The sequence below is a fragment of the Mus pahari genome, chromosome 1, assembly GCF_900095145.1.
Source record: "Mus pahari chromosome 1, PAHARI_EIJ_v1.1, whole genome shotgun sequence".
Lineage (NCBI taxonomy): Eukaryota > Metazoa > Chordata > Mammalia > Rodentia > Muridae > Mus > Mus pahari.
The window spans coordinates 168,452,469-168,467,590 of NC_034590.1; the positions used below are offsets into that span (position 1 = coordinate 168,452,469).

At 47.1% G+C, this 15,122-nt stretch overlaps 1 protein-coding gene across 1 annotated transcript in view; it reads left to right on the forward strand.

Moving 5' to 3' along the window:
- The window catches only part of Fam160b1 (family with sequence similarity 160 member B1), a 28,081-nt gene extending 13,702 nt beyond the window's left edge, over nt 1-14,379 (forward strand). Inside the window, exons 6-17 of the mRNA XM_021194647.1 lie at nt 4,005-4,298; nt 4,442-4,638; nt 6,023-6,137; nt 6,468-6,544; nt 6,623-6,815; nt 7,182-7,351; nt 7,672-7,812; nt 8,088-8,178; nt 9,092-9,235; nt 10,171-10,311; nt 11,100-11,203; nt 11,298-14,379. Of these exons, the coding sequence (XP_021050306.1) occupies nt 4,005-4,298; nt 4,442-4,638; nt 6,023-6,137; nt 6,468-6,544; nt 6,623-6,815; nt 7,182-7,351; nt 7,672-7,812; nt 8,088-8,178; nt 9,092-9,235; nt 10,171-10,311; nt 11,100-11,203; nt 11,298-11,403 (1,773 nt within the window). The 3' untranslated portion in view covers nt 11,404-14,379. The remainder of the gene's footprint in view (nt 1-4,004; nt 4,299-4,441; nt 4,639-6,022; nt 6,138-6,467; nt 6,545-6,622; nt 6,816-7,181; nt 7,352-7,671; nt 7,813-8,087; nt 8,179-9,091; nt 9,236-10,170; nt 10,312-11,099; nt 11,204-11,297) is intronic.
- The last annotated feature ends 743 nt before the right edge of the window (nt 14,380-15,122 follow it).

The following is a 15,122-nucleotide window of genomic DNA, read 5'->3' on the forward strand; positions in this document are numbered from 1 at the left end:
CCTTTGGTGTTGTGGGAAATATTGAAAATGAACTGTCATGTTCCTGCGAGTGTCATGGCAACTCTCTGTCCCAGCGGCCTGACCAGCCGTGCACTGGCAGGCAATGCCTGACCTGTTTTTATCTCAGAGACTCTCTGACCTGGAGCTACTGAAACGTCTCCACCCAGCTCACTAGGTTCCCACTGGTGGGGCATTACCACGCCAGCCCCATGCTTCAAAGCCCACTTGGCCTTTGTGGTGCACATCAGGTGAACTTGCTGCAGCAACAACTAAAACTTTATCTTGTAAGCCCTATTAAATCCGATTCCTCCGGTGGCGAATCCTGACAGATCCACCACTGAAGCCAGGAGACACTAGTAATTACATTTTGGCCTCATGCTATCCCTGTCCAAAAGGACCTAGCATTCCTTCCTCTGTTCCCCTCTCCTACCCGGAAGTCCCGCCTACTTGCTCAGTGATTGGCTCCTTTATTCATTAGGAGATTAGTTCTCAAGAAGTCACGTGAGTGTGACTCCCTCCTTGTCTACAACCCCTCCCAGGAGAGTGGAATTAGCATCAACATACCAATGGCACCGGGCCATCCACCACAGTGGAGAGATCTCTCTGCCTCTGCCGCCAGGCCTGGCTGGCTTTCTCTTTTTGAGACAGAAGTTCACTCTGTAGCCCAGGCTGGCCTAGAATTCTCAGTGCTGTCTAGATTTACATTACAAGTGTGGCCACTACTCTTGGCTGGGGTTTTCTTTTCAAAGTTCTTTTTTCTTCTTATTTTTACTGTTTTTTGTTTTTTGTTTTTTTTTATAGACACTTAGTAGTTTAGATACATAGATTTAGCCCCAAACTTATCTGAAAATCTCTGAAACTTGTCTTATGGATTACATTGACCAAAAGCAGAAAATCCGCAGGCTCGTGTCTGTCAGTCGTGAGATGCTGTCTTTGGAGAACCATTTACACAAGGAACACATGTCTGTTTTATTCAGACAGCCCACAGCGCTGAATGAGTAGTCTTCACCGAAGTCATCACTGCCTCTGAGTTTGAGAATTGCTAATGTGCCTCTTACTCCCTCCTGTTGGTCACTTTGTGTCCTGCGGTCCATGATTCTGCCTCACCGGTCAGCTTCTCATAGCTGATGCAACCTAGGCTTGATGATCCTCGATGTCTGACAGCCTGTGGGAGGCGAGGCTTTACCACTTTACTATGGATGGTAACCATCATTACTGTCCACCGCTGCCTTGCAGCTCTCCAGTCCTGCTCCCCTGAAACTGTCCCTGTAACTGGCCATTACAGGCATCTGCTGTGTTCAGTACCTGTGGTAGGAGAGTGAGAGTCAGCTGTTGCCCTTCTGAGGAAGAGGGTGAGACGTGCATTTGGTGACATAAGCTGAGAATCAAAAGGATGCAAAAGAAAGTGGAGAAGTGTCTTTAGAACGGGTCGATTATATCTGCTCAGGGTCATCAGAAAGACTTCCTGGACAAGGTCATCTTCCAGATGGGCCTGGAGAGATGCTCACCTGGAAATGACTGAGCAGAAGGAAAGAGCATGTGCAGGAAGCAGCACAAGTCGGGGTGTGACAAGTCCGGACAGACCGGCAGAGACGGGCTATGGCACCAAACGGCTCGCATGTGTTCTTGTCACTCAGAGCCACCAATGAATTTTAGCAGGGATTATTATTATGTGGTCAGATCTGGGCCTTCATACCTGACTTTTCGGGCAGCATTTTAGAGTAGATTGCTTTAGGGAGAGACTTGTGGGGGAGTGGGAAGCAGTGAGTTTAGCTGAGTGGGCCCAGTCTGCAGTGGCCGAGGCAGGCGCGGTGTGCTGCAGGATGCTCGTGTGCGGATACTGGGGAAGGCCCTTAGAGTGTGTGATACAGAGAAGCGATGCCAGCACAGGAGCAAAAGCAGGGGAGCCCGGAAACGGCTGCTTTGAGGTGTGATGGGGTTTCAGCTCTCCTTACCTGGAGCTATCCTGATGCCCATATGGGTGTAAGTTCTGGTATCTGATGCCACTGCCACAGGTCTGTTGTTTGGAGAGAAGTCTGGGTTTAAGAGGCTCGGAAGTTATCTGCACAAATGATATCTGTGTTGTCAGGAGCTGTCTGCACAGATTTGTTGCACCAATAAGATCCGTCCTTAAGAGGAAAGGGGAGCACACGCAATATGGCCATAGTTATCACACAGGAGCTTTCTAAGTGAAGATTCCCTGGCTCTGCCTCCGAGCTCACGTTCTGTAGTCCCTGGTGCCTGTCTGTCTTGTTGGCCTCACAGAAGACCACGATGGCAGCCTAGCGAGTGGCCTTCCCTCCGCACTCTTCTTGGACACTGTAGTGCCAACAGAATTAGAAACTGAGAGGAAAATGCTGCGCTTGCTCTTTCTAATTAAACTGTGTGTTTGGTGCACGTGTGGCAGGCACACGCCATGGTGTGTGTGGCGGTCAGAGGACAACTTGTGGGAGCTAGTTTGCTCCACTGTGTGACTTTGGGGATCCAACTTAGATCATAAGGCTTGGCAGCAAATGCCTTTGCTCTGAGCCATCTCACGGGCCCAAGCGCTGCTCTTTGGTAAAGTGCGATGTGCTGTGGATTGTATAGGAAATTGGCAAGTCATTCACTACATAGAGTTGTTTGGATTGTGCGGCATGAGCTCATCCATCTCAAGACTGGCCTGGTGATCCTCATACAGCAGTGGCAATGTTTCTAATGACTGTGCCAGGGAGTAGACTTTTAAATGGATCGGCCTTCCCTGTGCCTCCATGGTGACGTAAGCACAGTGAGCCTTGTGGAGAGGCTAGCTTCCGGTGAACTTTACCCTGTGAAATTGCTTGATTTCTGTTGTGATGTCAAATAGGAAGCTAGTGATGGTTTGCTCCAGTTAAGAATCTCTCTTTGTGTTTGGATGTGAAGATCAGGCAAACACGTTGTATCCTCTGACACAGATAAAAATGTCCTTGGGGTAGTTTCTTAGGTTTTCCCAAGTAGAGGTGAAGGAAAAAAAAAACTCAGAAAAAGTTCTGACAAACTGAAGAAAATTTGAGGCTTTTTTTGTGAAAACCTCAAGTCTAATGCTGCCGGCCTCTGGGCTTTTGAGTTTTGGGCTCTCTTCCATGACCCTAGCAGGATTAACAGCAGAGGTGATGTATCTGTAGTGACAGTGACGGCCAGTGCTGGCGCTTCATAGTAGTCAGATGGTTGTCACCAAGATCGTCGTTGCCCGGGCTTAGTGTGGAGGGTCGTCACGTCTCAAAGGTGGCTTCAGTCTGTATGTTTTCATTTCTTTTTTTTTTTTTTTTTTTACAGGAAACGTCTTTTTTTTTTTTTTAAAGATTTATTTATTATATGTAAGTACACTGTAGCTGTCTTCAGACACTCCAGAAGAGGGAGTCAGATCTTGTTAAGGATGGTTGTGAGCCACCATGTGGTTGCTGGGATTTGAACTCTGCACCTTTGGAAGAGCAGTCGGGTGCTCTTACCTGCTGAGCCATCTCACCAGCCCATGTTTTCATTTCTTGTAACACTTACCACTATTGTCATTAGGCATTGGGAACACTAATCAGAAAAATCCAAGCTGGGCCTGATGGCACAGGTCTGTTACAGCTTAGAAGGCTGAGGCAGAAGGATTGCCATTTCAGGGCCTGCCTAGACTACAAGAGAGGTTCAAGGTTAACCTGAGCAACTAAATAAGGCCCTATTTCAAAATAGAAATTGAAAGCGTAGCTCAGTGGTGCGGCATTTGCCAAGCATGTGTGAGGCCTCGAATTCAATATCCAGCACCGTGGCTACCCCCACCCCCCAAACCTGTTAGCACCAGAGATGATGTTAGAGGCTGGCAGAGAGCTTGTCTAGCTGAGTGAGGCCCAGGCCGTGGTTCCCAGTACACCACCAGAAAAGAAGACAGGGAGAAGGGAGGCCATTTCGATGATTGCTAGGTTTTGGTCATTTGAGGTGGTAGCTATGTAGCACGATTTCTGTTCTGGATGTGACCCTCACAGACACACACTTCTTTTCAGAACAAATCGAAGTCCCTGGCATCCAGAGGAGCTCTGAGCGTCATCTCAGAGGATGGCCCAAAAGGTCAGGACCCCGGGTCAGGAGACGTCAGCCAGTGCCACCAGCCCCAGGAGTTGTCAGGTGCTACTGGGGTGGAGCACACGGAGTCGGAGGAAGAGCCCCCTCACCAGATGGATGACCTGTCTGCAAGTCTGGATGACCTCAACGTCACCTCACTACCAGAGGCCTCTGCCATCCGGCCAAACCAGGACTACAACTTAGTGAATTCTTTGTTAAACCTGACAAGAAGTCCCGTGAGTCAGTCAGCTTCTTACTTCCCCCCATGTGATTGCAATAATCCGTATTTAAAGTAGAAACACATTTATTCTTCCTTTAATGAAGAACACTGAGTCCTTTTACGTTGAATGCGACGAGTACCATGTGCATTCTTTCTCAGGATGGCCGGATAGCTGTGAAGGCGTGCGAGGGCTTGATGCTCTTGGTGAGCCTGCCGGAGCCTGCGGCTGCCAAGTGCCTTGCTCAGAGCACCTGCTTGTGTGAGCTGCTGACCGGCAGACTCACCTCCCTATACAAGGCCCTACCTCAGTCAGTGGACCCCTTAGACATTGAAACCGTGGAGGCAGTTAACTGGGGGTAAGCCCTGTTTGTTCTATGTTCGTTCTGTGAAAATGTAGCACTACCAGGGATCGATGAGTGGGATATTCTCATCTTCAGTCACTTAGCGGTAACAGAATGCTGTGGGGACAGCCCAGGATTACAGAGGCCAGCTCCTTTTATAGCCTTGGCTGGCCTGGGATTTGCCTTGTAGATCAGGCTGGCTCCGAGCTCAGACACACTCGCCTTTGCCTCAGGCATCACTTGCCCAGGAGAGACTGACTGTCCTTGCTCTGGAGCAGGCTGAGGTGTCCTGTGACTGTGCCGGGGACTCTCCTGTGTCCCTCTATTCTGCTTCTCAAACTCACCCACTCTGTTCTTAATAGAAAATAAGACTTTTGCCTTAGAGAGGCAATTAGCAGTTCAGAGAGCACACTGTTCTTGCAGAAGACCAGAGTTTGGTTCCCAGCACCCACACAGGGCAGCTCACAACCTTCAGGGATCCAGGGACCCACTCTTCTAGTTTCTGTGGGAACCTGCACTTATACACACATTCCTACACATGCATGCATGCGCACGCGCACACACACACACACACATCTACATTTCTACACATACATACACATGCACATTTCCATATAGTCACACATGTCCACACATTTTTATACACATACATGCACATATCTAGACACACATTGCACACCACACATTTCTACATACATGCACATTTCTAGACACACATTGCACACTAAATGTAAAAATCTTTAAGAGAATATGAATTTTGCATAACATTTATTATTTTAAAATAAAAGCAACATTAAGAACTATGCACAAACTTGCCACCTGTCAGCAGCCTAATGTTTTCTTTGTTTTAAAAATTAAATATTTATATGAATTGCTTGAGACTTTCCTATTATACTCTGGTCATATTCACACCTCTCCCAACTCCTCTGAAATCCTCCTGGCATCTGTCCCCCACCTGCTCAGCAGCCCCTTTTGTTTTAAACTCACCGAGTCCAATTGATGATGACCTATTATTTTAATCTGTTTGCCTTTGCCACTCTCTCTGAAGATTGCCACGCTGTTTTGCTAATGTCCCACATGCAGCCATAGTTACTAAGGTCATGAGCACGTTTCAGGCAGAGGGCAGACCTTCCGTTCCCTTCCTGCTCCTCCACTGTCCCTCAGCCAGTACCTTGGTCAAGTCCCTGCTGCCTGGACGGCCCTCTGCATTAGCTTCCCCCAGCTTCAGGAGTGAACTGATTTATGGCTTTCCTATGGAGGGACATCTCTTGTCTGTGTCTCCTATGAGTATCTTCTGATTGGTACCCAGTGCTGCTCTGTATTGAATGAGCTCGTTCAGAGGCCTTCTCTCCCTGTGTCCATGCTTGCCTGGCCTCAGGTTGTTCTCTGTGTCTCGCAGGTTAGACTCATATAGCCATAAAGAAGATGCATCGGCGTTCCCAGGGAAGCGGGCCTTAATTTCATTTCTTTCCTGGTTTGATTACTGTGATCAGCTCATCAAGGAGGCACAAAAGGTTTAAATTCTTTGTTGTTTATTGATAGTTCTTGCATTTATTAAGTAAAACTTGAATCACTATTCCAAAGGTATCTTAGTTATGCCTTGAGTGTCCCACGCAGTGCCTATAAACATTCTCAACTCTCCGCTTTGGAGAGATGTTACCTTATTGGGATCTCCTCTTTCCCTCCCCACCCCCGTTCTTAGTTTTGAGGGGAGTGGGATGGTACAGAAGCAAATGATTGCCCTTGCACAGGACCCAGCTGGTTCCCCGCTCCACGTGGTGCTGATGTCTAGTGAGAGTTCATTGTCTTTAGGCCAAGTCCATTTATTGATGTTCACGTTCTAGACTGCTGCTGTTGCTCTCGCCAAAGCCATCCACGAAAGGTTCTTCGTTGGTGTCATGGAACCCCAGCTGATGCAGACGTGAGTGTCCTCTCACCTTGCAGAACTAGCCACGGTGTGTCATTTCTGCCCACTGACCCCCCTGTCTGCTCCTCCCAGCTCTGAGATGGGGATTCTCACATCGACGGCCTTGCTGCACCGCATTGTCCGGCAAGTGACCTCAGACGTCCTGCTTCAGGAAATGGTGGTCTTCATCCTCGGAGAACAGAGGGAGCCAGAAACTCTGTCAGAAATTAGTGGACATCCTCTAAGACATAGGTTAATCGAACATTGCGATCACATATCTGATGAGGTAAGCCATGTTCAATTGTGCTGGACTTAGATTCTTTGGAATGTTGGTTTTTAATGTTCCTGTGATTTATTTTGTGACGGGAAGGGGTGGGGTGGTGGGGAGGGGTGGGGTGGTGGCATATGTGTCGCAGTGAACACATAAAGGTCAGATTTTTCTCGGCCCACCATGTGTGTCCCCAGGATTGAACTCAGGTAATCATGCTTGGTGTCAGATACCATTGCCCAGAGAGCCACCTCAATGGCTTCTGTTTGTGACCATTGGGTCACCGACGGGTCTCTTTGATGTGGCTCTAACACCTAGCGGTCTGACTCTCAAAGGGCACCTGACTTGAAGGTGCCCCCTCAGCTTCCATGAACCTGGTTTCAGATCAGCATAATGACCCTGCGGATGTTTGAGCATCTCCTACAAAAGCCCAACGAGCACATTTTGTACAACTTGGTCCTAAGAAATCTCGAAGAAAGAAACTATACAGAATACAAACCTTTATGCCCGGAAGACAAAGACGTGGTAGAGAATGGGCTGATAGCAGGAGCCGTGTAAGTGTCCGTTCTGTGGGTGGTGTCTCCCCAGTCAGGACTTGGGTTCTCCACAGGTGCATTAAACAATGCCTCCAGCTGGTTACCCACTCCCCATAAAGGGCAGGTGCTAAATATTCTTCTTAGAGCTTTAACTAAAGTAGTAGTGAACCATTGAGATGGTTAGTGAAAAACGGTAATTTGCATGTTAAATACATTAGTCCTTGTTTCTTTGTGTTAGAAAAATTATGTAATATATCTCAGAAACTAGCAGAGAATCTTTTGGTTTAGAAAATATCATAATAAATGTTGTTTTTTATACATCATTAAATTAAACTTAGAGATCTGGAGGAAGATCCATTATTTACTGACATTTCACCAGATAACACTCTGCCAAACCAAGAGTGGATCTGTTCACCCCGCACCAGCCCAGACCATCCCAAAAATGATGGCAAGACGGAAGTGCATAAAGTGGTCAACAGGTGAGCCGCTGTGTGATTGGCATGAGTGTGTCACGTGTTCAAGCCGGTTACTCTTGCATGTAGTTTCTCTCGTGGTGTGACCGGTTACTCTTGCATGTAGTTTCTCTCGTGGCGTGACCGGTTACTCTTGCGTGTAGTTTCTCTCTCATGGGTGACCGGTTACTCTTGCATGTAGTTTCTCTCGTGGCGTGACCGGTTACTCTTGCGTGTAGTTTCTCTCGTGGGTGACCGGTGCTGCTGTGCAGCTCTTGTGCTCATCACAGTCCTCCCCTCAGTTTCCTCTGTCTAGTGCCAGATGAAGCAAAGTCCTCGTACCACGTCGAGGGCACCGGCTATGACACCTACCTCCGAGACGCTCACAGGCAGGTAAGTGACACGGCTGACTGACTCGGGGGTGTGGGGGTGTAAATGCACACGCATGTGTCAACCCCCCACATACACTACTCTGCCCAGTTGCCAGCAACCCTGACTGCAGAGAAAGGCATAGGTTCACCTGAGAAATGAGACGTCCTTTGCTCATTCCTCACTCTTGATGGTTCAAGGTCTCTGGTTCCCAGACTGCCTTGAGTTTGCTCATGGCCTCGAGCTCTTGCGTCCATCTCCCAGGTGTCAGGATCACAGATGAGTGCCACCATACCTGGCTCTGAAGACTAGTTTTATTTTCACTCTATCATATGCTAACACTTCATTAAACACAATAAATAATGAATTACTAGAAAAACGAGAACAGAAGAAAACTTGCAGTTATTTCAGTGTTGGACCTGGCCGATGTGAAACTGCCTCGTCGTGTCATGAGGGCTGTGAGTCCTAACTCCCGCTTTTCCGCTCTTACCACTGCTCATGGTCACAAGACTCTCAGGATCAGCACTGGTCCCCACTTTGGAGAGTAGTGTTCCAGCCGTTCACAGTGACATACCCACTGTCTGTATGTTCTAAGAACAGCAAGCTTGCCGGGTATCAGGCATGATCCACTCTTTACATGTAACGTTACATGTAACACCTCACATGAGACTTTGGCTCTGAACCAAATGTTCTTCAAGTCTGCCATGATGACTGAAGGAGTCAGTCAAGGACCACAGCAAGCCCTGAAGGGGTGACTTCTTGAAGTCAGACATGCCCTTTCTTTCGCCACCAGCCTCGATGGGCTCAGTGCTACGCTCCCCATCCTTCCTGCCCCGTTCTGACACCTCAGGCTCAGCTGACAGTATCCAAGGAAGTTCTGTTTAACCTCGGCTTGTTTCTCGTCTGCTCTTTAATGATCCAAATGCTTTTCTCATAGTTCCGAGACTACTGTGCTGTCTGCTTACGATGGGAGTGGCCTGGAGCCCCCAAACCACTGGAGAAGTGTGACTTAGAAGCAGCCTTCTTTGAAGGACATTTTTTGAAAGTTTTATTTGACAGAATGGGAAGAATTCTTGATCAGGTAATCCATTGGAAGATCCTAATTTTCATACTTTTGTGGTTGACCCCATGGTGTAGTCTTGGCTGATCTTAGTCTTTCTGATAGATGACTGTCCATAGGTTGTGAGTGCCTATAGCTGATGGGCTCTTGAAGAAGGAGAGGTGTGTGTGTGTGTGTGTGTGTGTGTGTGTGTGTGTGTGTGTATGTGTGTTCTGTCGCCAATACTTACAAGCAAAAAAAAAATATATTTTAAACTCTCCCTTCTTGGGACTTCAGATTTCCTTTCCTTTGTCTTGTTTGAGGCAAGATTTTGAAAAAGGGTAACTTGAAGGAAGTTTCTTTTCTCAAAAAAAAAAAAAAAAAAAATCTTTGTATTTATGAGTTAGTGGTAAGTAAGAAAGCCAACAGTTGACCTGAGAGCCCGAAGTTATTTTTTGGGTACCTTGTAAAAGAATATGGGGGTGGGCGCGTCTAACATCATCAGCATGTCACCCAGCCATCCTCCTGAGGACGAGAGATTTGGTGGTTAGTTCTCACTGTGTCAGGGCATGGAGACAGAGAACAGAGTTCACTGTGCTTCTAAACTTGGTCCTGAATCACCTTTGCTGTTCCAGGCTGCCTTGCCTGACTCTTCTAGGCAGTTAGCTTTAAGCCGGCTTGGGGATGGAGCTAGCTTGGGTGAGTACCTCCATGAGAAGGCCCCGTCCTCTAGTGCTGGCTTCCAGGACCAGCAAAGGTCAGAATCCTGTGGCCCCATGGGCAGGAGTGTCTAAGGAGCTGCATCATGTGTTGATTTACAGTTCGGCGTGTCCTCTGTGGTTCACAGTCAGAGCTATACCTGACACAGGGATGGGTTGTGATAGCTGTCTCTGTGGGTGCCCATGCCTGCGTGGGTGGGGGCGGTGTCACCCTGGCCCTGGAGGCACAGACAAACGCTCTGCTCTTCTTCCTCACAGCCGTACGATGTGAATCTGCAGGTGACCTCAGTGCTGTCCAGACTCTCCCTGTTCCCTCACCCACACACACACGAGTACCTGCTGGATCCTTACGTGAACCTGGCCTCTGGCTGCAGGTCTCTCTTCTCTGTGATTGTCAGGGTGAGTTCACCGGCGTTCTGTTCTCTGCGATCAGGCAGCTCCGAGAGCAGCCTCCTCATCTCACCGTGTGTAGCTGGTGTAAAGGGAGACATAGCTACTGCTTGTAGGTAATTGCTACTCATTCTGAACCATTAGAGAGCTGCAGGAGTTCACTGAGGTCACTAAAACATGGGCCTGAGAGATGCTTCAGAGGTTAAGAGCACTGGCTTTTGCAAAGGACCCAGGTTTAGTCCCCAGCACCCACACAGTGACTCACAGCCATCCTTAACTCCAGTTCCAGGGGATCCAATACTATCTGAACTCCACAGGCACCAGGCATACATGTGGTTCACATACATGCATGTAGGCAAAACACTCATATGAGTAAAGCAAGTAAATGTAAAATTTCATTTTATTTATATAGCGTGCACATGTGTGTGTATGCACAGTTGCATGCGTGTTTACGAAGGCGTGTTTGGCCAGGCATGCTTCTGTGTAGGCCAGAGGTTGAAGTCTTACTTTACTTTGTCACTCTCCACCTCAGCACTTGAGACAAGGCTTTTGCTGAACCCACAGCTCCGGGGTTGCAGGTACACAACACTGCTCCCAGCCTGGTCTTGGGGATCCAAGCTCAGGTCTTCATGCTGGCACAGCAAGCCCAGCGCCCACAGAGCCACCTCCCAGCCCTGACATTTAATTTTGAAGATTAAATAGAAGATGATTGGTCATAGATCCCGGTGACTGGGAAGGAAGATACCTCAGGAAGAGCCCCCGTGGAACTGAATTCCTCACTTCTCACTTCTATGCAGGTTGTTGGCGACCTGATGGTTCGAATTCAGCGCATTCAAGACTTCACCCCCAAGCTTCTCCTGGTCAGAAAGCGGCTGCTTGGCCTGGAGCCCGAAGGCCCCATGTGAGTCTGAGTTTTATAGACATTAGCTGGAAATCCTTCCATCTCCCATCTCAGGGTTGCACTGCTATTCTGATTTTCTGTCTGTTCTCTTCAGTGTTGACCACATTACGCTGCTGGAAGGTGTAATTGTGTTAGAGGAGTTCTGCAAGGAGCTGGCAGCCATTGCCTTTGTTAAGTACCACGCTTCTGCCACTCCGTGAAGGACCCTGGTCACTGGACATTTCCTCCACTCAGCCACGAGAGGCTAAAAAGCCTTGTAAATGAAGTATCGAGTTAACTGCGCAGAATGTTAAGAATCCACTGCGTGACTCTCTCAGTGAGACCTGATGTTGCTTCCACTCGCTCTGCCATGATGATTCCCTGTATGATTGCACGTTGTTCAAGCCCAGGAAACAATCAGACCTGAGGAGATTGAGTCCCCAGTGACTGAGAAGCTGCGAAGCCTGTGACATCAGGGATTGGCTGACATTTCTGTTCTTTTAATATCCTTTTAGGCAGCAAAGCAATTTGACATTCTCTGGGACTCGAATGCTTATATTCTTTTGTATTAATTAGCAGCAAAAAAAAAAAATCACTAATTTTATAACTTTTTAAGGTTAAGATTCTTATCATACAAAATATTTAGGAAAACTAAATGAGGAAAAATGTCGCTGAGGAACCATCAAAAGAGCCTGGAGGAGAAGCTGCGTGCACAGCAGCATTGACTCCTCCAGCTTTTGTAAGAATAACACTTTAATATGATAAAGAAATTCTTAATATATTATATATATTTTTAAAGAAATGTTCTTTTACTCTTTTGTGCACACAGTCATATTTGTGGTTGATTTTCATGCGTGGCTCCCAGTTTATTTAAAGCTGTCATTTTTGCAACAGCATTAGATTTATGCTCATCATTGGTAGTGTTTGCTAAAACAGTATTTTTTCAAGCTAATTAACAGATGCTGGGTTGAGACCCCCCCTCCATTTCCTCTCTGAAATTGCTTTATGAAATTGCTTTATGATTGACTTCCGTACTGACGTGCGTGGCAGTGTTAGCGGGACCTGGCTGTGGGGCGGCGGTCAGCATGCAGAGGGCCTCTCAGAGTTCACCGTTCTCTTTATCAGGTTCAGTCTTTTGTCTTAAGTGATTCTAAAGAGACTTTGTTTTAAGTCTCTTCATGTTCAGTTTACACCTTAAAGGATTTAAGGAAGCAGAGCATGTGTGTGTGTGTGTGTGTGTGTGTGTGTGTGTGTGCGCGCGCGCGCATGTGTGTGCATGTGAGTAAACGTCTCAGTTAGCCAAGGTGCAGGGTACAGCTGCAGGACACACGGACATCTTGTCCTTTTGTCTGTCTAGTCTTTAGGTGACTGATGCCAGTCACTCAGCTGTGGTTCTGAAGCTCCTGTCCTCGTCCTTATTTGAAGTGTGAAGCAGCCCCACTCTTCCTCTTCACCGGCCATTACAATGGGGGAGACAATCAGGAGGCAGTCACCAGCGGGGCTGTACAGCCTCAGCCGCGGACGCGGCATGGCTCGGAGCTTGTTTGACACTGTGCTCAGCCTGTTTTTCTCGTGTTTCAGATTCATTGTATAGCTCGGTTTTGCTACTTAGGAACAAAATACCAGAAGATGAAGAGTAGCCTCATTTCCAGAATGTTCATCATTGTTAAAACAAAACAACAAAACTACTCTTGTTTCTAACACGATGGGAATCTTTCTCTGTTCCTTCAAGAAATCTGTTAAGACAGACAGTTAAGAGAACCAGAGTGGGAGGCAGCAGTTCCCTGCGTGGCCTTCCTTCCGTGGCTCTGAGCAGCGAGCAGTGGTTCTCTCCGTTGTATTTATTGACAAGTTTCTGCAAGAATCCCCAGAGCTCCTCCATCTTCAGATGTTGCTTGGGTGGTGGTGATTTTGAGAGAAGGCGTCGAGAGGCATAGGTATTCTGAGTGCTCTGGCAGTGCTCTGTGGGTACCAGTGAGGCGAGCTCTAGACCAAATCCCCATCCTTCGCTTCACAGTTGGACCTATGGTGCCCACACGATGAGCTCGGCAAAGCTTTTCCCCTGTGTGTTTGCTGCTTCTGAGGAAATGCGTTTCCTAAGTTGTCGTAATGACCTGCAGCCAGCTAGGCTTAGCCTGTTTCTCATCTAAGTTTAATTTCTTTTTCATATTTAATTCAGACCCAGGGTCAGCACAAGTCACAGAACTGGGTTTGAGTTGATTTAAAGAAACCATGAGCCACACCTAAGATTTTTCTCACAGTCTCAGAGATTCCAGGATTTCCATAGACTGTGTTGAGTGAAAAATACCACCTTAGCAAGTGATTGTCATGCTGAGTTCCAGACTGAATTCCAGCCTGCTTTGTGTTTGTAGAAATAAGAAATAAGCATGTACATTTTTCCCACTTTCTAACCATGCAGTCTGGTTTATTTTCAGTAATGAGCCACTTTTCACTTGACAGAATCAGATTTGTCCTCGCCAGTCTCTATTGTTGTGCTCACATAAGTATGTAATGTTCTCATAACATATCTGTGCAATATGAAGCTGTAGATTCACAGCTTTTGGCCTAACTGTATATTATTGTATGTACATGTGTATATATAAATGTGTGTGTATATGTATATATCTATATATCTATATATCTATAAAAGGACCAAAATCCTCATAGCTTGCTTACACTGTTGCTAGTGTAAAGATTGTTACATTTAATTTTACAGGGCACAAATTATAGAATTACTTCATACTTTTCATGGTAATGTCTCCATAAGTTATTACATTACTATCTAGTTATTGTTTAATTATGAAGTTTACCATGTAACAGAAGAAGTTACGGTGAAATGCCAAACCCATAAACTATGGTAATTTTACATTTTGGGTTGATCAATAAAGTAAAATATGCACGTCATCGTAACACTTAGATAGTCCCCTTCTGCACTGTAAAATACTGTCACCGATGCTCTGGTGGCCTCCTGCCTTGTTTACATTAAACAGAATATTTGGCATATTTTTCCATGCGCCATGTAGGTCACTGGCAGTGCTGTGAAGGTCTGGATTCCCAGGCCACTGATGAGGAAGCTCTTCAGGTGACTGTGTGCCCACTGTCCCCTCCGGGCAGGTGGACATCAGCTTCAGCTCTTGTGCTAACAGTGCATGCAGGACAAAGAGGGAAATCAAGAAAATAAATCAATGTAACTTAAACAGAACATTGTCATATATTTTTGTAGAATTCTAACTGAAAACGTTTTGCCCACTGCTAAGTGTAAGGTTGTGATTCTTCCTAGCCCTGACGTCTTCCCATGGATACAGTGCACTCTGGTCACTTCTTAGCTCTGACGTCTTCCCATGGATATGGTCACTTCCTAGTCCTGACGTCTTCCCATGGATATGGTCACTTCCTAGCCCTGATGTCTTCCCATGGATACAGTGCACTCTGGTCACTTCTTAGCCCTGACATCTTCCCATGGATATGGTCATGTCCTAGCCCTGACGTCTTCCCATGGATATGGTCACTTCCTAGCTCTGATGTCTTCCCATGGATACAGTGAACTCTTCCCATGGATACAGTGCACTCTGGTCACTTCTTAGCCCTGACATCTTCCCATGGATATGGCACACTCTGGTCACTTTTCATCCCCCCAGCTGCCTTGTCTCATCCCCCGCCCACTGGCTGGACACTTTCTTCCCGACACAGCCCTCCTGGGTCTTGTGTCCTTTTGATCCACTAAAGTTAGACTTGCTGGCCCAAGCATGTGAAGGTGTGAATTTTACTGCCCCTTAGCAGAGGCTACCCCACTGAAGGACAAGACCCACCAGCCATTCACATGGCTCCTTGGGGAGAGTGAGGAGTGTTGACAGGTCCCCAGGTGACAATGTACCATCACGTTGAAGGTCATGGCAACAGCGATTCTCTTCACCCTAGCGATCAAAGGGACACTACAGCA